The following is a 27,406-nucleotide window of genomic DNA, read 5'->3' on the forward strand; positions in this document are numbered from 1 at the left end:
TTTTTTTTTATTTTATGAAATATTAATCAACACAATTTTTTGCAGAAACATCTATATTTGTGTGTGTGTGTGTGTGTTTTGTTTATATGTAAAAATGCCAAATTCCGTGTTGATGACTGTAATGATCTTAGCTTCAGACGTGTGTTGTTTAGTGTTTATTAAGAGCGTGCAGCAGTGCTGACTGACCAGAACATGCAGATCTCGTTCTCTCTGAGCGCTCCGTCCACGCCTGGCTGTGCTGATGTTTTCCACTGACCTCTCATGTGTCCAGCATCGAGAGGTCATTCGTCAGCTTTCTTCTTCAGTATATATAACACATGAAGGACACATACTTCCCCTTTACTGCCCGCTGACATCCAACACACGCCCAGATATTTCTACAAATTCCCGTGTGACTGCCAAGATGCAATGGGGCCATGAAAAGTTAGAACGCAAAATGTAAAGAAATAGAGAAGTTGTGATGATTGCTCCATCAGAGAGACAGAGAGAGAGAGAGATAGCGGGCGAGTGTCCTTGACTTGCACAGGGTTTGTTTATGAAGCTGTTTCGTCTCGCTGAACGTTTCGGCTTCTGTACAAGTGTGCTCCGCAACATGTTTGAGGATTTTCTCTTCAAACATTTAAAGAGGGTAAAAGAAACAGGAAAACGCATCACACAATGCTGCACTTTTCCCCCCAAATGAATGAATATCATAACTGTATCAAACGTTGTCACGAATGTCGCAAGACATCAAGAATCATTCCGCCTCAAAATCAAAGGAAGAAAAAATGTATTATATTTTGCAAATTGCAAAAAAAGCTCTTTTAGTACCATTTTTAATATTGTGACATTATTTTCATGACAATTAAACATGCAAAAATATCTTTCTCATGGCTGTAATGAATTATGTACAATGCATTTATTATTTGTCATATGCTTCATATTCAGTGCATTTGGTTTGTATTTTGTATATTTTACGTTTACATTACAGCATTTAGCAGACACTTTTTTTACAAAGTGACAAAAATTATTTTTTAAAGAGCCAAGAATATTTATAATATACAATGCCATTTTTTTAGACAACTAGATTTTTAAGCAAGTGTAGAAATGTAGAGAAGAATATATATATATATATATATATATATATATATATATATATATATGTATATGTGTGTGTGTATACATATATATATATATATATATATCTATATATATATATATATATATATACATTTTAATTTTATTCATATACACACATTAAATAATATATAATAATATTAATAATAATAATAATAATAATAATATATCTATATAAATAATTTTATAAGTTCTAAATATATTGGTGAATATTGTGTATGTGTTTTGTTATGAATCAACACTAAGTTTTATAATCTCTTTTTATGTTCTTTATATGTCTAGTTCAATTTCTTTTCTTTTGTTTTCTGAGGTGAAATGTGTTTATATATATATAACAGAAGCGTCAGTTAAATCTGGTTGAAGCATTAAAACGGTCGTCGGTCACCTTCAAGTACAAACACAGCCCTCTCTCTCTCTCTCTCTCTCTCTCTCGCTCTCTCTGTCTCTCGCCCTCAGTCCCGCCCTCTCCGGGTGAAGTCCGGCCCCTCCACACTGCAGTCATTCATTCAAATATTGAGCTGGCCACTGGATCAAGTTTACTCTTCTGAGGAGCTTCTGGAGCAAATACTGTGAGAGGAGCGACTCAATCTGATTGATTATCTCCTGCAGAACCTGTGTGTGTTCAGAGGAAGAGCTCTGCTGACCCGCTGGACTCTGGGCTTCACTGACACCTGCACCATGAGGAAGGGCTCCTGCTGCATGTTCACGTCTGGAGTCATCGGCGCTGTTCTCCTGATCATGGGAACCGGACTCTTTGTGTCCGGACTCTTCCAGACCTTGATCCACAACAAGCTGAAGGGGGTAAGAGCTGTCTTTGCTGAGGACTGGGAAGTTTATATCAGCTAGATATTGTAATTTTATAATGTTTATAGTATTTTTATTTATTTTTTATTTTAAAAAAGCATGTTTTTAGTGTGTTTTTTTAATTTGACATTTTTATGATTACATTTTTAGTAAGTGTTTATATTGATTATTTTGAAATTATTTTAAATGCACATTTTTATGATTTATTAAATTTTTATAGTGTTTAGTATTAATTTACTTTTAAATTATTTATTTTTTGTAATTTTACATTTTTATGTTTTTTTTAAATTATTTTTAGTAAGTCCTCTTTATTGATTATATTTATTTTTAATGTTTTTGGTTTTATAATAATTATTTTTTAATTTAGATTTTTTTTTGACATTTTTGTAATTTATTTATTATTATAGTTATTTTAGTTTTTCAATGATTTTTAATTTTAATTTTACATTATGATTTATTACAATTTTAATAAGCGTTCTATACTATTTTTATTTTAAATGATTTATTTTTTTAATTTTAATATTTAATTATATTTTTAGTAAATGCTCTATATTGATTTTTCATTTTTCAATTATTATTTAAATTTAAATTTTTATGATTTATTTAATTTTTAGCAAATATTCTGTATTGATTAATATTTTTATGTTAAATTTGTATTATTTGTGTAATTTTCAGTAAGTGATTTATTTATTTTTTAATCATAATCATGCAGTGGCGGGAAACCGCCACGTTTGTGTGCAGCGGTCTCAGTGCACCATGTGCTCAGACTAATCAGAGTGACGTGTAACATACTCAGCGTTTCTGTCTTCACTGCATGTGCTTCCGATTTCTCTTCCTCTTATGGAACGTCAAGTTAATGTCACGGCTGCAGAGAACACATGATCGCTTGTCAGATGATGTAGAGAACGATTGAGTTTGTAGCAGTGAATCACCTGCTGGAACACAGAAAGTCTCTTACTGACTTTTGAAAGTAAATGCTCTGCATCGCAAGAGTGTGAAATCAGAAGATCAGTTGCGTTCTGAGAGTTTTGTGTTTTAACAGTGAATCCGAACGCTCTGTTTGTATGTAAATGTGATCGGCTGCAGCAGCTCGTGCTGAACAGGAAACACATTCTGTGGATTTGCTGAATGTCATGCTTATGTGTGTGTGTGTGTGTTTGTGTGTTTGTGTCTGTGTGTGTGTGTGGGTGGGTTTCAGCTGCTCATCTGCGGACAGTCTTAAGTTCTTGTATTGTAATTCAGCTAAATCTGCCACTCCCAAACTACAAGCACAAGCTGTTTTTAGTGTGAGATGAAGTTCTTTTACCAGGGTAGCAATTTAGCATCACAGCCCAGAGCCAGGAGTAATGGAGCGGGGGCCGCGGCTGATTGAAGCGGTCAGACGGCTCCAGGAATGGCGTTTAAAGGTGTCTGCAAACAACTGATTATATGTGAGACATCAAACTCCTCAGATCAGCCTTGTCTGCTTTTATCTGGATGTTTGGGAGAGTAAACCACACACACACAGACATACACACACACACACACACACACACACACACACACACACACACACACACACACACACTCTGTAGATGTTCTGGGAGTTTCTGATTGGCCGCACGGTCAGAGTTTTGATTACAGAAGTAAAATTAGGAAATTATGTTGATGACAGAGTAAAGCATGAATCTGTCATTCAACAGCAGCATTAATGCAGGAAATTCTGAATCCAATTTACAATATCATTGAGAGAAATTATTATTATTCATCAAGGATGCATTAAATTAATCCAAAGTGGTAGTAAATTCAATAAATTTATGTTGTAAAAAAGTTTTTTTTTTCAAATAAATGCAGCCTTGATGAGCAGAAGATACTTATTTTAAAAAGATTAAAAATCTTTTTTTTTTTTAATTACTTACATAAGATAACTAAAACTAATAAATAAAAATGAATAAAAACTATATTTACTTTTTTTAATTCCAAAAACTAATAATGTTTTAAAAAAATCACAACAAAATGAACACTTTAACCAAACTTTCAAAAGCATTAAATTATCAATGCTCTTTAAAAAAAAATCAATTTTAATTCAATATATATATACTTATTATTTCATAATATACATTAGCATTTATTTCAGATAGTTTCCAAGGCTTCATTTTTTCATTTTTGTTTAGTTTAAATGAAAATTACTAAAATAACTAAAACTAATAAATAAAAATGAATAGAAACTATATTTACTTTTTTTTTAATTCCAAAAACTATTTTTTTTTTCAAAAATAGCATTTTTTAAAATAAAAAAGAACAAAATTAACACTTTAACCAAACTTTCAAAAGCATTAAATTATCAATGTTCTTCAAAAAATAAAAAAAAAAATTACAATCATTTTTATTTCAATATATATATATATATATATATATATATATATATATATATATATATATATAGATATATATATATATATATATATATATAATATATATATATATATGACTTTTTTTATTCCAAAAACTAATAAAAAACTGTAAATCGCATTTTTAAAATAAAAAACACAACAAAATTAACACTTTAACCAAACTTTCAAAAAGCATTAAATTATAAATGTTCCTCAAAAAACCAATAAAAACAATTTTATTTCATACACACTATATATATATATATATATTTACTTATTATTTCATAATATATATTAATATATGAACATTTATTTCAGCTAGTTTCCAAGGCTTCATTTTTTAAATTTTCTTTAGTTAAAATAAAAAGTACTAAAATAACTAAAACTAATAAATAAAAATTAATAAAAAAACTATACATATACAAAGCTGACATTTTTTTCAGTTCAAAACAACAGAATGAACACTTGAAGATAAATTAAAGTGAAAGCAGAAAATATAAAACTAAAATTCAATTCAAAATATTAGCAAAGCCTATAACTGCGTATCAAATGACACTGTTTTACACTGAGATCAGCATTTGCTTGTCGTTTTAGAGCTGCAGATTTAGTCAGAAAAGCTATGAATTTATTGTCAGATTTGGGCATCAGGGCATCTAGTGCTGCGGCACACTGTCTGTTTAACTCTGTTTGTGTCTGAGCTCATTCCTTCAGTTCTCCAGATAATCAAACACATGAAAACACAGGCCTGAGGAGGAGAAAATCAGCCGTTTGAGTCTGAGAAAACACACATTAGTGCTGTTTGCTAAGCTGTATCTTTATTTGAATCAGCCTCGCAAGATCTGCAGGCTTTTCTGTTTATTTTGCTAACCACACATGATTATACGGTTAGATTAAATGCCTGCTTTCAAATTCAGCTTTTTTTCCAGATCTGCTATAGCTTTGTTTTTTTCCCTGAATCTGTTTTCAGTACCTGTTAAAAGAGAAGGAAAATCATCTTGATGACAGAATAAAGATTGCATCTGTCATCAGTATTTCAGGAGAAGAATTAATGCAGGAACCAGTTTATACGTGAATTCTGAACCCAATTTACACTACGGTTCAAATAAATGAATTCTTTTATTCATCAATGATGTATTAAAATGATCAAAAGTGCATTTGTGATGTTACAATATATCATACAAAACAACTTCTTCTGAACTCTCTATTCATCTGTGAATCCTGAAAAATAAAACGTATCACGGTTTCCACAAAAATATTGTGCAGCACAACTGTTTTCAACACTGATAATAATCAGAAATGTTTCTTGAGCAGCAAATCATCATATTAGAATGATTTCTGAAGATCATGTGACACTGAAGACTGCAGTAATGATGCTGAAAATACAGCTGCGCATCACAGAAATAAATTATATAAATTACAGTTTAACACATATTCACAGAGAAAACAGCTGTTTTAAATTCTAATAATATTTCACAATTTTTACTGTTTTTTTGATCATATAAATGCACCCTTGGTAAGCAGAAGAAACAAAAACATTATTATTATTATTCCAGATATCTGAATGTAGTGTGTATGAATTTTTGTATGATTCTTTAAGCCAAAGAATCATTCAAAAATTCATACACACTACATTCAGAAGTTTGGAATAATAATAATAATAATGTTTTTGTCTCTTCTGCTCTGTGTAGCTTGACTGTTTATAATATAAATAGTCTTTTGGCCATTAAAAGAGTCTTAAAAGCTTAGATATAAACACCTCATTGTTCTACTTCAGCGTTTTTTCTAGAAGTCTTGGCTGGTGGCTGCTGGATTTTTACATGAGAAAAGACGAGAAGGAAAGAAAAGTTGTGGCTGTTGATTCGAGGAATGAGTGTGAGCTGATGGTCATGTGATCTGTGAGGTGTGTGTGTGTGTGTGTGTGTGTGTGTGTGTGTGTGTGTGTGTGTGAGTTTTAGTGGGGAAGAAACTCATTGTGTTTTGAAGTCCTTAATGCAGTTTTGCAGACAGGAAGTTAAATGTGCAATTAACACTGATGTAGACCAACAATAGACCGATTATGAGCCCATAACTGTGCCTGATTAACAGAAGGTTAATATATATCTGCATTAAATCAGTCAAAATCTCTCTTGATCTCAGATGACCATATGTGACACTGGAGCACAAAACCAGTCTTAAGTGTCAATTTTTCCGAAATTGAGATTTATAAATCATCTGAAAGCTGTATAAATAAGTTTTCCATTTATGTATGATTTATTGGGATCGCACAATATTTGGCCGAGATACAACTATTTGAAAATCTGGAATCTGAGGGAGCAAAAAAATCAAAATATTGAGAAAATCATCTTTAAAGTTGTCCAAATGAAGTTCTTAGCCATGCATATTACTAATCAAAAATTAAGTTTTGATATATTTACAGTAGGAAATTTACAAAATATCTTCATGGAACATGATCTTTACTTAATATTCTAATGATTTATGCTTCAGGGTCACATATCAAGCATTCGAGATGAATCAGAGAGTTCAGTGATGGTGAGTCAGTCACACTGAGGCATTATGGGTCATTCTGTGAGGTTTACGGCAGATCATTTACTTTTATCTGAACATTCTGTTTAATTCACTGTAGCACTTTAATTTCCTTAATTCAGAAACAAACACGATAGATTTACACTTATTATATGAGAGTGAAAGATTTTATTATGTGTTTCGAAAAAGTTAAATTAAATACTATAATACAATGTGATCTATATTTATATACAGCTGGCCTATGTGTATATACATAATTAAAATAAATGTATTTATATATAATTTAATGCGTTTATATTTATTTTTCATGTTTTTATTATTATTATTAGTATTATAAATACATTAAATACATATCAAATATATCTAAAATATATTCAATCTAACACACTGAAATAATGATAATAATAAATGAAATGCATTAAATTATATATAAATATATTATAACATCTATTAAATATTTAATTGAAACAATAATACGAAATTATGTATAAAATATATCTATATATCATTTAATGTGTTTATATTTATATTTAATGTATTTTATTACTACTATTAATATTATTATGAATACTATATATATATATATATATATATATATATATATATATATGGAATACTTAATTAAAATAATAATATTAGAAATGAAATGCATTAAATAAGAATTATTAGAATTATTGTTGCTTATATATATGTGTGTGTGTGTGTGTGTCTGTGTGTCTGTGTGTGTGTGTGTGTGTGTGTGTGTGTGTAGTACAAAGTTATTACAAAGTGTTAAATAGTTGAGTCACAGTTACTAAAGCTGTTTTGTATCAGTTATGTTTTCTAAGAATTGTCCCTATTTCTAAAAGTGAATCACGGCTGCTAACACCATTAAGATAGTAAACTATCAGTGCTTAACTGTCTTCAGTTACAGTTCCTGTTCAAGTGAAGAGATAAGCATTTTTAACTGGTTCCTCCTCAGCAGAACAGTGATCACATGATCCGATCCTTCTCCATCCTCAGTCGAAACAAAGTCATGTTTAAGTCATCTACACTGAATCTTCTAGTCTTCATGAAGTCTCTTTCTATCTGAACGGCTGGTTGTTGGTCAGAATGATTTGCAGAGTGATCTCTATCGCCCTCCATGATTGATGTCTCAAACACACCTCAAGGGTCCAATCAGTCGTATGGATTCAGATGGTTTGGTAACAGAGTATCCAATAGTTACTTTCTTTCAAAGTTTTTGTAATACTTCCCGACTCCAGCGTGTTTCTGCTGCTGGCTAAACTTCTAATGACCTGATTGAGCCAGAACAAATACATTTTATCAGCATTTGAGGAATTTAGAAATGTTACATTCGAGCGTGCAACAATGTAGCACTGGAGGTCAGGAGGTCGTGACCTCAGGTGACACAGAATGACCTAAATACTCGTCCTTGTCCATTTCCAGTGTGATGAATGAAGCAGACATGATGTCAACGATTTACACAAATAATTATAACTTCTTGTTTTATTTGCAACTCTGAAAAATCAGTTTTACAGCAAACAACCTCAAAGTTGACAGTCATGAACTTAAGGCACTAAATGTTTGATTGGGTCTCAAACCGAACAGATCTTCTCCTTCATTCACATGTTTGTGCTGTAATGTAAAATATCCCTGTTGTGTTGTGTGTGTTCAGGAGATCACGCTGACGGAAGGCAGTAAAATTTTCGCCACGTGGAAGAATCCACCGCCTCCGGTCTACATGGAGTTCTTCATCTTCAACGTCACCAACCCTGACCAGTTCCTGAAAGGAGAAGCCAAACCTCATGTTACTACAATGGGGCCGTACACCTACAGGTACATCACCTGAACACACAGACGGCTCAGTTTTCATGAATTAGTGAAATCAGCAGTTGTTTTTATGGCATTTTACGGCATTGCATTGGTCCAAAATCTCACTGCACAGAACTGCATAACATGTTATGTCATGTTATGTTATTCTGTTTTATGTTATAAAACAACATTATGCAAATAAATAACATTATGTTTTGCTATGTTATGTTTTTTTTTAACAAAACATAACATAAAAACATAATATAACTAAACAAAACATAACAGTATCACATAAAGCATAACGTTGTTTTGTTTTGTTTTATGTTAAGTATTTATGTCATAACAAACTAAATGATATCACACATAAAAACATAATATAACATAACTAAACAAAACAAAACAAAACATAGCAGCATCACATAAAACATAACATGTATTAAGTTTTTATGCTAAAAACAACATAACAAAAGATAACAAACATAACATTGTTTTGCTATGTTGTTTTTGATTATAAAACAGCATAAAATATAACTTAAAGCATGATATAACTACATAAGAGTATCACATAAAATATAACTTTATGTTTTGCAGTGTTATGTTTTGTTATATAACAACATAAAAATAATATAACAAAAAATAACCAAACAACATAACATCAAATCATAAAACATACAGCTTAACATGTTGTTTTACTGCTTTGTTTTTTTTTTTTTTAAACATAATACTGTAATAACAGCAAGACATAACATGCTATGTTTTGTTTAATGTTATATTTTATGTTATAAAACAACATAAGAAAACATAACAAACTGCACATTATTTTGCTATGTTATGTTTTTTGTTATAAAACAACATAAAATATAACAAACATGATATAACAACATAACAACATCACGTTATTTTTTGCTGCTATGTTGTTTTTGGTATAAAATGTTATTAAAAATAATATAACAAAACATAGAATACAGTAACATAACATAAAACAACATAAACATAATATAACATAAAACATATCGTTATGTCATGTTGTTTTTATGTGCTTTTATGCTATGTTTTGTTTTGTCAAGAAGTAGAATAAGAATGCAAGTCGTGTTACATTATGAATTACATTCAGACACATTCTTTAATCACTCTTCAATCAATCTTATCATGCATCTAAACATATATGTATTATTATAATATATATCGGAACCCAGAAACTTACAAATTATTTATATTTGTCAAATATAACATAGCATAACTGAGGACAACAACATAAAAGCCCAATAAACACAGAGTTTTGTTTTTATCTTTGGTTGTTATGTTGTTTTCATCTCGTAACATAAAATGTAAACAAAGACGCAAAACATAACAAAACAAAAGATAAAATAACACAATGTCTTGGCTATTAGGTTTTGTTATAAAACATAACAAAACAGTATCAAATAAAACAACATGTTATGGTTTGCTGTAATGTTTTTTTTTTTTTTTAAAAACATAATAGAGCAAAAAACATAATAACAAAACAAAACAACATAACATATCAAAATGTAACATGGTATGTTTAGTTATATAAAAATAATGTAACAAAGCGTACAGTAGTATAACTTAGTAAAGTATAACAAACTGTAATAAATGTAACAGACATAAAACATACATAACATGACATGCTTACACACATATATTTGTGTTTAAAGTTAAAAAAAAAAAAGAAAAGAATTATCAAATGTATAAATTATCCAAAAAAAAAAAATATTTTCTACATTATTATTGAATATATTTATATTTTATGTGTGTGTGTATATATAATTATAAAATTAAATTTTTAATATTCATAGTAATCTTAATATATTTTTTTCATTTTAATAATTTATCTTAAAAAAAAAAAAACTCCTATTGAAATTTTAAATGTAACATTTGCTGGTAACTGACACCCAAGTTTACTTCAGTTAGCTCTGCTAATTTGCAGACGTTGATCATCTTTACTGAAGAATTATATGTGTATTATTAAATACAGTTGCAGCCGTTTTGATGCTGTCATGTTTTATTAGCGTGTTTGCAGTCATGCTCTCCTCACTTCTGCAGGATCTTTCATGTCACACCCTAAACAAATATCAAAGTCTGTGTCGTTAACACTCTCTAACTCCAAGCAGCCGGACCTGTACTCCTCTGCATGGTTTGTTTGCATTGAACTTGAGAGTAATTCAGAGCAAAAAGAAGACACTTCAACAGGAATCAATATGCTCTTGAAACATCAGATGTTTAACCAAAGAGAGGGAAACACTTTCATGCATATATCAAGTATTATGCTCCACATTATGTATATCATTTTTTTATACCCTACAATTATCATTTACATTATATAGCCATTTGTGCATAATTTTTCACTTTGAAATGATCATTGTGTTTCAGACTCACACATATATAATATAATATAATATAATATAATATAATATAATATAATATAATATAATATAATATAATATAATATAATATAATATAATATAATATAATATAATATAATAAATATAATATAATATAATATAATATAATAATGTATGTACATGACATTTCTAAATTACATTTTGATTGGTTTAAATTGTCATTGTAAAATGTATAAATAATTTACATATATATATATAAACAATTGTCTATAAGTAAATATAATTAATATAATTTAATATACATACAGTTTATCAATATTAATATATTATATAATATATTAATATTGATAAACTGTATGTATATTCTATTCTATTCTATTTACTTATAGATTTATATTATAATGTATAAAATATATATAAGAAATTATAAATATACATTTTTAAACGTGATGCATATTTTTATAATTTTGAAATGTTTACATATTATAATATAATATAATTTATATTATAAATATAAAATTTATAAAGAAATTGTAAATATGCATTTTTAAACTTGATGCATATTTTATAATTTTAAAATGTTTAAATATAATATAATATAATATAATATAATATAATATAATATAATATAATATAATATAATATAATATAATATAATATAATATAATGTTTAAATAGAATAGAATTGAAAATATGCACTCATAGATAATTTCTTCTATCTTATAATCATCATTTGCATTATATGGCCATTTGTGACTCATTTCCCCATTGCACTATCATCATTTTTTTTAAATGCTCTTAAATTATTGGTTTCTTGCTCATTTAGTTGGCTCCGCAGTCAGGCTCACAATGCTAATAAAAGTCAATATAGCTGTGTTATTTCCACTCAACTAAACTGTGTTTTGGTCTTCTTCTGTAACTCTAACCCGTTCCAGAGAGTTCAGGCCCAAACACAACGTGTCATTCGTTCACAACGGGACGAAGGTTGCCGCTTACACAAAAAAGATTTTCGTCTTTTTGCCTGAGAAATCAGTTGGAGACCCGAAAGTGGATATGGTGACGACGGTGAACATCCCAGCGGTGGTGAGTGTGTGTGTGTGTGTGTGTTTCTTTTATTTTCCAGTTGATCTGAGTCTCAGGCTCTGGTTTCCTCAAACAGGCCGTGATTAATCGGTTGAAAGGTGCAGGATTCTGGGTCGCCTCGGGAATCTCCATGTACATGGGCTCCATCGGCACCACAATGTTCATGACACACACGGTGCAGGAGCTGCTCTGGGGCTTCAAAGACCCCTTACTCACCCGACTGAAAACCATAAAACCAGAAACGGATGAATACTTCGGTCTCATGCTGCATGTGAGTCTCAGATAAGACACGTATCTGTGGATCCTTCTGCAGTAACATGTTACACACACACACACACACACACACACACACACACACACACACACACACACACACACACACACACACACACGCACACACACACACGAGGAGACGTCACTCTACCTGTGTATCTGTGCGCCCTCAAAAGTTTTCCTGGCTCATCCTCAGGTTTCTTTGAGGGTTTTGTCTGTCTACATAGTTTTTCTATGTGTTTTCCTTGAGAAATTAAATCATTAGTGGTATTGATAGTATTTAATTATCTTTACTGTAAATTTATTTGTTTGTTACATTTTTATATCACTTCTGTGGACTCTAGTAATATACTGAACTGTGTGTTTTGGATTATCTTATATATTAATATGTTTATGTAATGTGCATAAATATAAAATATATTTAATATACATTTATAAAATTATATTTAAGTATTGTATTGCGAATGATTATTTTATTTAATATTAATATAAATGTATTAAATTACATTTATGATTATATTATCTAACTTGTATAATTTAATTTAGGAACTATGAAATATAATTCATAAAATTATAATTATATAAAATTATATGATTTATTTTAAAAAATTAATTATAATTATTTTATAATATATTTATATTATTATATAAAATATATATTTAATTTTTTAAATACATTTATAAATTATTCTTTATTAATTATTATTGTTATAATTTATATTTTATGAAAAATATATAAAATGTATTTTTTCATTTATTTTATAAAATTAATTATAATATTTATAACATTAAAATATATTTAAAATTTTTATTGTTATACTTTTTGCATTTTGTCAACAGATCATGAAAAACTGAATGACCACAATTTACATTTATCATTTAACCACATAACATTTCATGTTTTGGGCTTAATTAACAGAAGAAAAAAAAAAATCTGATCTATTTTTTGTACATGAATGTGTGTGTGTATATATCAGCTGTTCTTGTGTTGTCAGAAAAACAGCAGCGATGATGGTGAGTTTGTGTATCACACCGGAGAGCAGAACTACCTGGACTTCGGCCGCATTTACACCTGGAAGGGAGAAAAGTAAAGTCCCCGATTCTCCTGAATGTCTTGTTTAATGAAGCAGAGCTGGAGACGGCTGACTTCATGTGCTTTGTGTCTCAGGATGGTGTCCTTCTGGAAAACCAACCAGAGTAACATGATCAACGGCACCGACGGCAGCTCCTTCCACCCGTTCCTGACCAAAGAAGAGCGGCTCAACGTCTTCACCCCTGACCTCTGCAGGTAATCGTAATTCATATACAACAGATCACCATTCATACAAAAGTGGAAAGAAGGTAGCAGATACCAAATATTTCCTTGCTTTAAAAGAAATTAAAGATCTATTTCTGTAGTAAAACCGCAATTTGAGCTTAAGTTTTGAAATTAAGTTATCAATATGTAGCTTAAAAGTTAACTGACTATCAAATAGGATGCCCAGGTACTTACAACTTACAACATATTAATTTTTTGTTCCCTGGAAGGATATAATGTCATGAAGATTACTTGGTACAACTTTAGAATTTGATTAAACTAGTTTTAAAACCAGCTTAAGCTGACATAAACGGAACCGAACAATATCAAACGCTGACTGTAAATAGTGAAGTGCTTGTGAAGCTGATGGAGCACAGCAGTAAATAGCAGTGTCGTCTGTATACAGATGGAACTTCGCATTTGGAATGTTATCGAATAAATTATTTATATACAAGGAAAATAAAATAGGTCCTAGAACAGACCCCTGGGGGACACCTTTGGAAAGTGACAAAATAGATGAAGTACGGTCTTTTAAAAGCACACACTTTGTTCACCCTGAAAGATAGTTGGCAAACCATTTAATGGTATTAAATAAAAATTTGCATGCAATGGCTTTTTTCCTGCTTGTTTTGCAATCACATCTTTTATGTTGACGTAATAAACATAGATGACGAGTATCAAAGCTTTAATGGAAAAAAGACTTTCAGACAGTCTAAAAAGCAGCTCCAGTTGTGCAGCACGAGAGAGACTGAAAATGATGGAGTGCAGAAAGGCAATGTCTATTTCGTGCATAACAGCTGTGTGGATATTAACAATATCGTTAACAGTTCTCGTTTAGAATCAATACTGATTTGGCTTCTTGTTGTCAGGATCTTTAGTCAATGCTGTGTTCTGTTAATGTGTGAACTTCATATTATTTGTATACTGCACAGTGATTGCAATAAGCTTTGTGTTCTGTTAGCTTTTAATACACAAAGTATCAGCTTTAAAATTCAACCAAATTCATAATGAATAAAATACAGTTTTGGTGCTCTTTAATGTGGCATGAGTGATCTTAAAAAATAAGTTGGCACCTATTTTAATTTCTTATAGGAGCCAGTGGCTCTTCTGGAGCCCTGTCAGAGTAGAGCTGTGGCAACATGAGTTCTTGTGCTAACACTGATTTGTGAAAGAGCACGTCGATCCAATTCAGTTTCATAAAAAGCTGAGCTTTTGTACAGGATGACTTTTGAAAGTCATAGATTTGGGTTCAGTGAACTCCTGGGATGTTGTTCTCATGTGTGCGTGGCTCTGCCGTACCTGGGGTTATTTCTGAAGGCTGATCTCACTGTGTGTGTGTTTGGCAGCACATTGTTTTCTGTTTTGTCTTGATAAGAACACGACTATAAATCACATACCATCCGGAACTTCAGAACACGCCGTAATATAATGGAAAAGACATCTGTTCAAGCCATTCTATGGGAACATCCTGAAATTCCTTCTTAGTACATGCTGAAATCACTATTGCTTATAATAATTCTAAATATTTAATATTAAATTATAACATTATAAAAAAAAATAAAAAATAATACATACCCCAAAATAAAAAACACATAACATAAAAAAAAAAAATATAATAAAATATAATATAATAAACTGATAATATAATATAATATAATATAATATAATATAATATAATATAATATAATATAATATAATATAATATGCACAAATAATATAATATAATATAATATAAATAATATAATAAATTTTAGTATTATTTATATGATATATTGAATTAACTTTCAGTTTTTAATATTTTCAGTTTTAATTTTAGTTTAATTTGTAATATTAATTTTATGTGCTTTCTTCATTTTGGTTAGTTTCTGTTCTTTTTAAATATTACTATTTAAGATAAATTCATTTTAATTTCCGTTTTAATTTTTAGATCATTTTTTACATTTATTTCAGATAGTTCATTTTAGTGCTTTAACTTAAACTTACTTCATTTATTCCAAATATTTCTGTTTATTTTTCTTTTTAATGTTTGTAATTTATTTATTTCATCTATTTCAGTTATCAAATATATATATATTTTTTGTAGTTTTAGTGCACAATGATAACGCTGGTGTGGATCATTCCAGAAGTCCTAGTTTCCCTCTTCTCAGTGGTAGAGCAAAAGGTTGTGGGTTCGATTCTCAGGCGACACATGTTAGGTAAAAAAAAAAATGTTAGCCTGAATGCACTGTAAGTCGCTTTGGATAAAAGCGCCTGCTAAATGCATAAATGTAATAAATCTTATTTAGACACAATCAGTCCTTTGAGCTTCCAGACGGAAGTCCTTCTATGTACATGTGCATTATTTAACTTAGTTATTTTTCTTAAAAGCAGTTTAAGAACGGCACACACTATAATACAACACCAGTTGCTTATTTATGGAATATTTCTACCAGAAGTATTATTATTGTTACAGACTTATTTTCATACAATAATGACAATGTTTTAGGTCAAATGTCTTTTTAAGTTAAGTTTGGCTGTTTTTTAGTATTTGATGATGATTTTGGACAGTTGGTGGATGCACAGAGCTCTACATATTGAGTCTGAAGTTCCCTTTTAAAAGCACTGTATGTGGAAATGCAGAAGTTCTGCTGAAATCGGCATGAAATTGGACCAAAGGTCTGAACTTCACGAATCCCTGCCTGACATCAGCATTTGCGGCAGACTCAGACTCAGTGTGGAAAAAGAGCTTTCATCTAATTCTCTGTAATATTATTACAGAAATATACTGGGGTGATGGGATTTTACAATATGCATGCAGTTTTAAGCAAGAGAATAAACTGCTGTAGAGCTCACTGCTGGATACTTTACAAATGGGGATCAAAGCAGTTTTCTTTTTTATTACTTTAAATTTTCAAAATAAATACTTTTATAAATACTCAGTGTATTATCAAAAATTTATTATTTAAATCAAATTTCACATTAACTTTTAATTTTTTTGAAGTAATGTGGTTCAGTTTTTATTTCCCCCTCTGTATGCCAAAGTTTTTTGTTACCTGTTCCTAAAAAAATTTATTGTCATAGAATTTATAGACTTAATTATAAAATGTTATATAGTCTATTATCAATTATTTGTATTTATTTATTTAATATTTATATTTTATTTTTCATTTATTTAGAGTAATTTTGTTGACATTTTAATTTCCCCTCTATGTTGTTGTTCTTGTTTAAGGTACTTTTAACTTTTAAAAATAAATCTATAAATATGTTTTATATATATATATATATATATATATATATATATATATATTATATATATATATATATATATATATATAAAATCATTTATTTATTATTTATTTATATATATATATATATATATATATTTTTTTTTTTTTTTTAAAGCAGTGAAGTTTAGTTTTTAATTTCCCCTCTAACTTGTAAGTTAAAGAGTTTTTAAATATTTTTTATATAACACTGACCTTTTATTTGCCTTTTATAAACTTTTTAAACAATTTTATAAAATGTATTTTATATTTAAAGGTAAATAATCTATTATCAGTTACTGTTTATTTATTTGACATTTCAATTTTATTTTTAATTCATTAGGAGTAATCTTGTTCAGTGTTTAATTTCTGTATGTTTAATTTTTGTATTTTTGTAATATTTTCTACATTGCATTATCAATTATTTATTATATTATTTAACATTTCAAATGTATTTTGGGAATTGCGTTTCGGTTTCCTCTCTCTGTGTGTCAGCTGATGATGTATGGCGAGTGATGCACACCGTTATTTTTATACTGTATAAAATATGTGTTCTTGTTGCACTTTAACCTTTCACCTAAAGTCCAGTTGACCCGTCCGTCTCACTCTGGGCTCTATTTTAAATGGAAACTCTGCCCTAAACCGCCCGTCTTTGTTTGGTGCGGAAAGAATCCCATGTGTTCTGGCATGAGCGGGCGTCACACATGCTTTCTCGAGAACAGACTCCAACCTGGAATGTTTTCAAATCACTTTCAGCCTAGTTGAACATGAGCAGCGGACCCTTGGGTTATTGTGCTGGCAGGGACAGCTGACCTTGTCTTTTTCCTCTGACTCCTCACCCAGATTTTTAAGGGAAAGGCGGCTGCAAGAACGGCTCATGTAACCTTTGTACATGGTTTAATCAGGCTGGGGTCAGTCTGGAAAACTAATTTTCCTGAAATTACTGAACACTTTGCCTGTAATTAAAAAAGCAGGTTTCCGAATGCTTCCTTAACAGTGAACACTTTATAGCGAACACAAGCTCGCTTGAGCATCCTGGGGTCAAAGGTCATGTTCAGGGTCACATTTGCCAGGTTAATCAGAGTCTGTTGTGCACCATGTGTGTTAAACATGTAGTCATCTGAACACAAGACAATATTTGATGGATCTTCTGCAGGTCCATCCACATGCGCTTTGAGAAGGAGGTGGAGCTGAAGGGCATCCCAGCGTACCGCTTCACGCCACCCCGGGACACGCTGGCCAGCGGCAAGAACAACCCGGAAAATGAGGGATTCTGTGTGACGCCAAAGAAATGCCTGGACGACGGCGTGCTGGATGTGTCTGTGTGTCGGAAAGGTGCAGTACTGCATACATACATAATACATGCACGAACACACACAACTTGCATATATATTATTTAATTAAAATGAAAGATTAAAGCAATCTCAGTAAATATAATGTTTAAATTAACTGAATTCTAATTTAATTTAATCATTCGTCTAATTTTATACTTTAATTATTGCTTATTGTATTTTTTTATGTAGTTGCTGTGGAGTTAATAGGGTGTTTTGAGTGTTTTAGGCTGTTTCAATGCAGTTGCTAGGGCGTTCTGAGCATTTTAGGGTGTTGCAATAGAGTTGCTAGGGTGGTTTTAGTATTTTAGGCAGTTGCTAGGGCATTCTGAGAGTTTTAGGCTGTTGTTGTGGAGTTGCTAGGGTGTTTTGAATATTTTAGACTGTTTCATTGCAGTTGCTAGGGTGTTCTGAGTGTTTTAGGCTGTTGCTGTGGAGTTTCTAGGGTGTTTTGAGTATTTTAGACTGTTTCATTGCAGTTGCTAGGGTGTTCTGAGTGTTTTAGGCTGTTGCTGTGGAGTTTCTAGGGTGTTTTGAGTATTTTAGACAGTTGCTATGAAGTTGCTAGGGTGTTTTAAGTATTTAGGCTGTTTCAATGCAGTTGCTAGGGCGTTCTGAGTGTTTTAGGCTGTTGCTGTGGAGTTTCTAGGGTGTTTTGAGTATTTTAGACTGTTTCATTGCAGTTGCTAGGGTGTTCTGAGTGTTTTAGGATGTTGCTGTGGAGTTTCTAGGGTGTTTTGAGTATTTTAGACTGTTTCATTGCAGTTGCTAGGGTGTTCTGAGTGTTTTAGGATGTTGCTGTGGAGTTTCTAGGGTGTTTTGAGTATTTTAGACAGTTGCTATGAAGTTGCTAGGGTGTTTTAAGTATTTAGGCTGTTTCAATGCAGTTGCTAGGGCGTTCTGAGTGTTTTAGGGTGTTGCTATGAAGTTGCTAGGGTGTTTTTAGTATTTTAAGCTGTTTCTTTACAGTTGCTAGGGTGTTCTGAGTGTTTTAGGCTGTTGCTGTGGAGTTTCTAGGGTGTTTTGAGTATTTTAGACTGTTTCATTGCAGTTGCTAGGGTGTTCTGAGTGTTTAGGCTGTTGCAGTGGAGTTTCTAGGGTGTTTTGAGTATTTTAGACAGTTGCTATGAAGTTTCTAGGGTGTTTTTAGTATTTTAGGCTGTTTCAATGCAGTTGTTAGGGTGTTCCACGTGATTTTCTCTGTTGCTTTGCAGTTGCTAGGGTGTTTGAGTGTTTTTAGGCTGTTGCTATGCAATTTATAGGGAGTTCCACAAGTTTTAGTCCGTTGCTATGCAGTTGCTAGGGTGTTCTTAGGTTGTGGTCATGCTTTCTACAGTGTTTGAATGTTTTTAGGCTGTTTCTAAGTAGTTACTATGGTGTTCTGAGAGTTTTGGGCAGTTGCTAGGGTTTTTCAGTGTTTTAGTCTGTTGCTATGCAATTGCTAGGAAGTTTTAAGTGTTTTCAAGCTGTTGCAAATGAGAGTTTCAGTCTATTTTCTAGGCACTTTCTGCCTGTCCACTGTGAAAATACTTCTTTGAATCTTTTTTTTTTTTTCAGATCTAAGTGAATTCTGGGTATTATTTTGATCAATAAAGTGAGACATACACACAAAATAGCTGCTGACCTTCCTCTCAGCTCTGTATTTGTGTTTTATGGTTTTCTGTCACGCTGTGCTCATGTGAGCTTCAACACACTGTTACAACATTGCCAAAGCATTTGAGCGCTCGCATATTACAGGTGTATGAAATAACACACACACATGCACGCACACTCAAGAGTGTGTGTTGCCAAACATGAGGGCTGGAAAACTCTCACCTCTGTCCCAGTAACACAGGAGTCTAATTTCCCCTGCTATGTTAAGGACAGAGGCGTTAAATCATCAGGGTTACTCGCGGCTACTCCTGAATGTTTTCATGCTCAAGGTCAGAGTTTCCTTCATCTTCTCATGATACGAGGAGCCGCTTTAATGTCACGACAGGATGAAACTCCTCGTCTCTCAGGGGGGCCGTTTCAGAGAAGGCATTGTTAAGACAATGTGAGAAGGAGACGTCATTTCTGGTGTTATACAACTAAAAACATTCATAATGACTGTTGTTCTGTGAGTTTGTAGGACATTCCTTTATCTGACAAGGTCACTAACTTGTGAATGAAAGAAGTGTGTAAAACAGTAATGTGCTGCAGGATGCTGAATGTTTTCAAACAGGGTTTACTCATTTTTTGATTCTAGTTATTATTATTATTATTTTTTAAAGAAGTCTCTTCTGCTCATCAATATGCAGTACAAAAAAACTGTAAAAACAGTAAATTTTCGATATTATTAAAACAGCTGTTTTCTATACAAATATATGTTAAAATGTAATTTATTCTTGTGATGCAAGTTAATTTAATCCTTTAATAAAATCTGTTTTAATTTAATTATTAATTTAATGTGATCATCATTTTATACATTATTTAATTAATACTTGTTTAAAATAATAATAATAATAATAATAATAATAATGTTAAAGTAATCTTTACTGTGATGTATTTGAAAATTAAAAGTCATGAAAATAATTTCACAATGGAAAAAAATCTTAGTAGTAATACAAAAACATTTAATTTTCTTTATGCAGTATACAATTTCATAGTAAATAATAAAAACTAAATAATTATGCATGAACTGGTCAAATGAAAGCCTGGATTGCAATGCAAGTCACTTTGGAGAAAAGCTTCAGAAATGCATCAGTGTAAAAAATAAAAACACATCTCCTCCATCTTTATTTGACCCTCTAACTCTAGCACTCTCTATTCTATTTCTATTCTTTTAAAAAAAACTTGCCCCTTTTAAACTTACCCTCTATTCATTTACAAACTGCTTGTTTTCTTTTTAAAAAAGACAAGCTTCTCTAATCTTTTTATATTCTATTTGTTTTCTTTTTATTTATTATACAATTAACAAAAGCAAAAAAAAAGGCCTCTAACACCAGTTTGTAAACCTTGCTATGTGTACCGCGTTAAGCTAACTGAGACTTGTCACAGCACTTATAATTATTGCCCTTTTGTTCGTTTTGATTGCTTCTATTGTCCTCCTTTGTAAGTCGCTTTGGATAAAAGCGTCAGGTAAAAGACTAAATATAAATGTAATTGTTGTTGTTGTTGTGTCTCAGGGGCTCCTGTCGTCGTGTCGTTCCCTCACTTCCATCTGGGTGATGAGAAGTATGCCCAAGCTATCGATGGCATTTCTCCGGTGCATGAGCATCATCAGACCTTTCTGGATCTGAACCCTGTAAGATCTGCTGTGATATAATAAGTCACTTTGAAGTGTTGTGATGTCTCGTTCTTTAATGTATTTTTTCCTGTCTTAAGTGTTTTTGTGAAATAATTGGTATGATTGCTGCAGTCTGGCTCAGATTTCTGACTTTTCCTCAGACTATGGGAGTGCCTGTTCGTGCCATGAAACGAGCCCAGTTCAACATTCATCTCGAGAGAGTGAGCGGCTTTCCGTGAGTAATGCTTTCCTGTTTGATATATTTAATCAGGCCGTGTTGATAAACAGCCGTGTGTGTGTGTGTGTGTGTGTGTGTGTGTGTATTTTATAGTTTTATAGCTGAAGGTCTTTGTCCTTTGTTTCCTCAGGTTGACCAGAAATCTCAACAACACTATCTTTCCCATTTTGTTTCTGAATGAGGTGAGCACCAGAAGTTCCTCCTGAACGGGATGATTTAGTAACCGACGGTTTCGTCTCCTTTGAAACTGAATGTTTTCTGATGTTTTTCAGTCTGTGGTGATTGACGACGCTTCAGCGGCGAGGATTCAGAAGCTGCTGCTGATCGTGACTCTGGTGTCTCGTTTCCCGCTCATCCTCGTGGCAATGGGAGTCATTCTGTTGCTCGTCTCCATCATCCTCGCCATTCGCTTCTATCAGAACAAGGTAATAGCAAACACCCAGAACATCCAAGCAACTGCCTAGCAACCACCCAGAACACCCTAGCAACCGCCTAGTAACACCCTAGCAACTTTGGTTTTCTCATTTCTCTAGAACTCCCTAGCAACTGCCTAGCAACCACCCAGGACACCCTAGCAACTGCCTAGCAACCACCCCAGAACACCCTAGCAACTGCCTAGCAACCACCCAGAACACCCTAGCAACCGCCTAGTAACACCCTAGCAACTTTGGTTTTCTCATTTCCCCAGGACACCCTAGCAACTGCCTAGCAACCACCCAGAACACCCTAGCAACCGCCTAGTAACACCCTAGCAACTTTGGTTTTCTCATTTCCCCAGGACACCCTAGCAAATGCCTAGCAACCAACCAGAACACCCTAAGCAACCGCCTAGTAACACCCTAACAACTTTGATTTCCCCAGGACATCCTAGCAACTGCCTAGCAACCACCCAGAACAACCTTGTAACCGCCTAGTAACACCCTTGCAACTTTGGATTTCTCATTTCCCCAGGACACCCTAGCAACTGCCTAGCAACCTCCCAGAACAACCTTGTAGCTGCCTAGTAACACCCTTGCAACTCTGGTTTTCTCATTTCCCCAGGACACCCTAGCAACTGCCTAGCAACCACCCAGAACAACCTTGTAACCGCCTAGTAACACCCTTGCAACTCTGGTTTTCTCATTTCCCCAGGACACCCTAGCAACTGCCTAGCAACCACCCAGAACACCCTAGCAACCGCCTAGTAACACCCTAGTAACTTTGGTATTCTCATTTCCCCAGGACACCCTAGCAACTGCCTAGCAACCACCCAGAACGCCCTAACAATCGCCTAGTAACACCCTAACAACTTTTGATTTCCCCAGGACATCCTAGCAACTGCCTAGCAACCACCCAGAACAACCTTGTAACCGCCTAGTAACACCCTTGCAACTCTGGTTTTCTCATTTCCCCAGGACACCCTAGCAACTGCCTAGCAACCTCCCAGAACACCCAGAACACCCTAGCAACAGCCTAGTAACACCCTTGCAACTCTGGATTTCTCATTTCCCCCAGGACACCCTAGCAACTGCCTAGCAACCACCCAGAACACCCTAGCAACCGCCTAGTAACACCCTAGCAACTTTGGATTTCTCATTTCCCCAGGACACCCTAGCAACTGCCTAGCAACCACCCAAAACAACCTTGTAACCGCCTAGTAACACCCTAGCAACTGCCTAGCAACCACCCAGAACACCCTAGCAACCGCCTAGTAACACCCTTGCAACTTTGGTTTTCTCATTTTCCCAGAACACCCTAGCAACTGCCTAGCAATCATCCAGAACACCCTAGCAACTGCCTAATAACACTCTAGCAACTTTGGTTTTCTGCTTTCCCCAGAACATCCTAACAACCGCCTAGCAACCACCCAGAAAACCCTAGCAACACTTTGGCTAAACCCCAGGTATCAAATGTATAGCAATGCCTTTGCTCTCAAACAGACCGCCCGAGCAACCACATAGCGATCTGTCTGTCTGAAAGATTTCAAACCTTCAAACTACAAGCTTTTCAAACTGCTTCAAACTTCCAGCTATTTAAACATAACGCTTATCTTGAAGGTCATGAAGTGTGTGTGTGTGTGTTTGTGTGTGTGTGTGTGTGTGTGTGTGTGTGTGTGTGTGTGTGTGTGTGTGTGTGTGTGTGTGTGAGAATGTTCAGGCCTTCAGAAAAATCTCCATTATTCTTCACTTTCCCACCGAAGTTTGAACTGAAACCAAAAAATGTGACATTCACTGTCAGCACGGTTCACACGCATTTAAGCTGCCATCAAATCATTCCACAAATATTTCAAAATGTGCTCTGAGTGGGTTTGTTATGGAAACTGAACGCTATTCTTCCACATCAGCCTTTATGGATCAGTATTCTCATTCACACACTTGCTGCTGTAGAGCAGAGAAATCTAAAGGACGTGTGGAGTTTGAGAAAATCAGTCAGCGCTGAAATGACAGTAACTCAGTCGACATCCAGCGAACAAAAATATGTTCTGATATTGTTTTATTCTAGCCTTCCCATAACGTTATGAAAGCATTAGTTCTGCATGTTCTCTTAATATTCACAATGTAGCATTTAAAAAGCATTTCACTGCATGCCATTCAAACTGTCTGAATGCATGCTATTCAAAATGTTGCCTGAACTAGAAACGTTCTCAGTGAGATTCTGTGATCATTTTGTTCATTTTCTCTTTTTTTTTTTAAATGCTACACTTTTTTCAACTCACCAGATTCTGATGTTTTCTAGTTTTATTAATTGTATTTATTGTAAATAGTGGTTATTGTAAGCTGATCAGTTTTCTGAAATGGAAACTGGGGACATTTTTATGTTTTTGCTTTTTAATTGTTGTGAATTCCACAAACTATTATTGCAAATAATAATTTTCATGATGTTTTTAGGTCAAACTGAGCTTGGAACTGGTTTTAATACAAGTCACCAAAAATTGCATTATTAATAAAAGTAAATAATAATAATTGCAAATAGCAGATCAAAGATCAACAGCTCAAAATAGCATTATATTATAACAGTAATAAACAAGAAATATAATTTGTAATTTATAATTTTTTATTTTATTTTATTTTTTAAATAAGGTTATTGCAGTTAGTGTAGTTTATTTTAGTCTCAGATAAATAATACTCAGATGCCGCACCTTCGGTAGCTCCTTCTCTGCTTTCCGTTAGACACAGCGGCTCTTTTTAAGGGTGGCTAGACTGCTTTAAATGACGAGTATCCTGTATCTAGTGGAGTTGAGGTTTCATCCTAAGCCTGCTGTTCTTCTGTCTGTGGTTTATACACATGAATCAGACTGCTTCCTGTCATAACTCATGCTTTTTTGCCGCATGCTGCTCTCGTGATCAGTTCACTAACGCTGTGCTTTTGTTTATTAATATGCGGGCTTGTATGTCACTCTCACCTGATGAACATCGTGTTATGTTTAGACTGAAGTTAAGCGCATTGATTTCGCTGAGGCTTTCCACTGCTCTCCTGTAAGCTCAGCACTCTTTTCAGGCCTGTTTCACACATGGGCTCAGTTCACAGAAAATGCATGATATGATCAAATTCAAACCCTAAATGCAATATAAGTCACTTTGGATAAAAGCATCTGCCACATGAATAAAAAAATTAAATAAACTCAACAGAAAACGCTGAAATGCACTATATGCAATCTTTGAGTAATATAACAGTCTGGATTATTAGATTAACTAGCATTTGGATGTAAATGTGATTTGCATCATGTAATTTGGTTATTCCCATACAGAAATGTAATACATGACATATTACTCTATAACTAGACCGATATTGGCAGATATATATAATTTTCACATGAGTACATTCTCTGAGTAGTTGAAGATATGTAAGATATATGAAATCATCATAGTAAAATATGTATTTGTACATGTTAATAATATTTATATTTTTATCTATTATTTATATATATAGCAACCATACTGTATATTACATTTGCATATTGGAATTGGTTCACTTCCAATAATTTTAATATTTAGAGTTCGAGTTTATTTATTTCTGATACGAGTGCATCACAAAGTGCAATTTAACAGTCAACTGTGACAAGAATAAAACAAAACAACAATAATAACACTAATAAAAATGTAGTCCATCATGGGTCAGATTCAAAATATACATGCATTTCCATGCATTATAAATAGAAATACTCAGTGCATTATTAATGGAAATACTCTGTGCATTATTAATGGACATACTCAGTGCATTATTAATGGAAATACTCTGTGCACTATTAATGGAAATACTCAGTGCATTATTAATGGAAATACTCAGTGCATTATTAATGGAAATACTCAGTACATTATTAAAGGAAATACTCTGTGCATTATTAATGGAAATACTCAGAGCATTATTAAAGGAAATACTCTGTGCATTATTAATGGAAATACTCAGTGCATTATTAATGGAAATACTCAGTACATTATTAAAGGAAATACTCTGTGCATTATTAATGGAAATACTCAGTGCATTATTAATGGAAATGCTCTGTGCATTATTAATGGAAATACTCTGTGCATTATTAATGGAAATACTCAGTGCATTATTAATGGAAATACTCTGTGCATTATTAATGGAAATACTCAGTGCATTATTAAAGGAAATACTCTGTGCATTATTAATGGAAATACTCAGTGCATTATTAATGGAAATACTCAGTGCATTATTAAAGGAAATACTCTGTGCATTATTAAAGGAAATACTCTGTGCATTATTAAAGGAAATACTCTGTGCATTATTAATGGAAATACTCAGTGCATTATTAATGGAAATACTCAGTGCACTATTAATGGAAATACTCAGTGCATTATTAATGGAAATACTCAGTGCATTATTAAAGGAAATACTCTGTTCATTATTAAAGGAAATACTCTGTGCATTATTAATGGAAATACTCAGTGCATTATTAAAGGAAATACTCTGTGCATTATTAAAGGAAATACTCTGTGCATTATTAATGGAAATACACAGGCTTAACTCACTTCTGCTTGAACTGAATCTATAGTCTGGTTGATCATGTGATGCTTGCAAACTAGTTAAAGAACTGAAACATGCTCTACTTAAGTACATGAACTTGTAGTACGTTTTCAATGTGTTCGTGTAACTCATACTATTACTATTACTCATATTTGATTTTGTATAACTCGTACTAAATCAATCTTGTCTTATCTCTGATCTTATATGTTCTTCTTTTTAGCCATCTGCAAAGAAAGACACATCATACGTTCCTGTGAGCGCCAAAGTGGACGATCAAGAGGAGAAAAATGGCACTTTTATCGGCATGACGCCTGTGGACAAATCTTAAGCGGCTGTTTGTGTGTGTGTGTGTGTGTGTGTGTGTGTCACAGGTGCTTTCACTCTCAGTAGAGCAGTGTGTGTCAGTCGTTATGATTCACACTCTTACTCCTCCTCAGGATTGACGCCGTTAGCAAACAAGCATCTTGATGAACGACTGAAGAGCATCTCTGCACACACACACACACACACACACACACACACACACACACACACACACACACACACACACACACACACACTTCAGGCTCGCTCAGCATCTGTTTCGTTTATATTTAAACACTTTGAGTGACATTAAAACTGCTGTCAGTGATTTTTTTAGGAGTATCACACGTTAAATGTTGAGAAGACACTCAATTTGGACCCAAATGACACCCGCAGCCCTCGCTGTCCGCCTTATGTGTTTTAATTCCATGTCAATTCAACTTAATGTGATG

General features: G+C 32.8%; 1 protein-coding gene across 2 annotated transcripts; it reads left to right on the plus strand.

The window, feature by feature from the left end:
* The first annotated feature begins 1,651 nt into the window (after window positions 1–1,651).
* LOC109066101 (lysosome membrane protein 2-like) lies at window positions 1,652–27,176 on the plus strand. 2 transcript variants are annotated; one of them, XM_042778519.1, is made up of 12 exons: window positions 1,652–1,917; window positions 8,473–8,633; window positions 11,908–12,055; window positions 12,132–12,326; window positions 13,324–13,415; window positions 13,497–13,616; window positions 18,024–18,202; window positions 21,345–21,463; window positions 21,607–21,680; window positions 21,814–21,865; window positions 21,956–22,108; window positions 23,502–26,925. In XM_042778519.1, exons 1-12 carry the CDS (start codon window positions 1,795–1,797, stop codon window positions 23,520–23,522), a joined length of 1,437 nt encoding a protein of 478 aa, XP_042634453.1. In that variant the 5' UTR covers window positions 1,652–1,794; the 3' UTR covers window positions 23,523–26,925. The 2 variants fall into 2 exon arrangements, with proteins under 2 accessions (XP_042634453.1, XP_042634452.1); XM_042778518.1 differs by having other exon boundaries at window positions 1,653–1,917; window positions 26,872–27,176.
* Window positions 27,177–27,406: the final 230 nt, after the last annotated feature.

The sequence above is a fragment of the Cyprinus carpio genome, chromosome A21 (genome assembly GCF_018340385.1).
Source record: "Cyprinus carpio isolate SPL01 chromosome A21, ASM1834038v1, whole genome shotgun sequence".
NCBI lineage: Eukaryota > Metazoa > Chordata > Actinopteri > Cypriniformes > Cyprinidae > Cyprinus > Cyprinus carpio.

Coding starts and splice junctions, on each gene's coding strand:
- LOC109066101 (XM_042778518.1), top strand. CDS start 1,795: ATGAGGAAGGGCTCCTGCTGCATGTTCACGTCTGGAGTCATCGGCGCT. Junction 13,617..18,023: donor TTCACCCCTGACCTCTGCAG/GTAATCGTAATT, acceptor GATCTTCTGCAG/GTCCATCCACATGCGCTTTG. Junction 22,109..26,871: donor TTCGCTTCTATCAGAACAAG/GTAATAGCAAAC, acceptor TCTTCTTTTTAG/CCATCTGCAAAGAAAGACAC.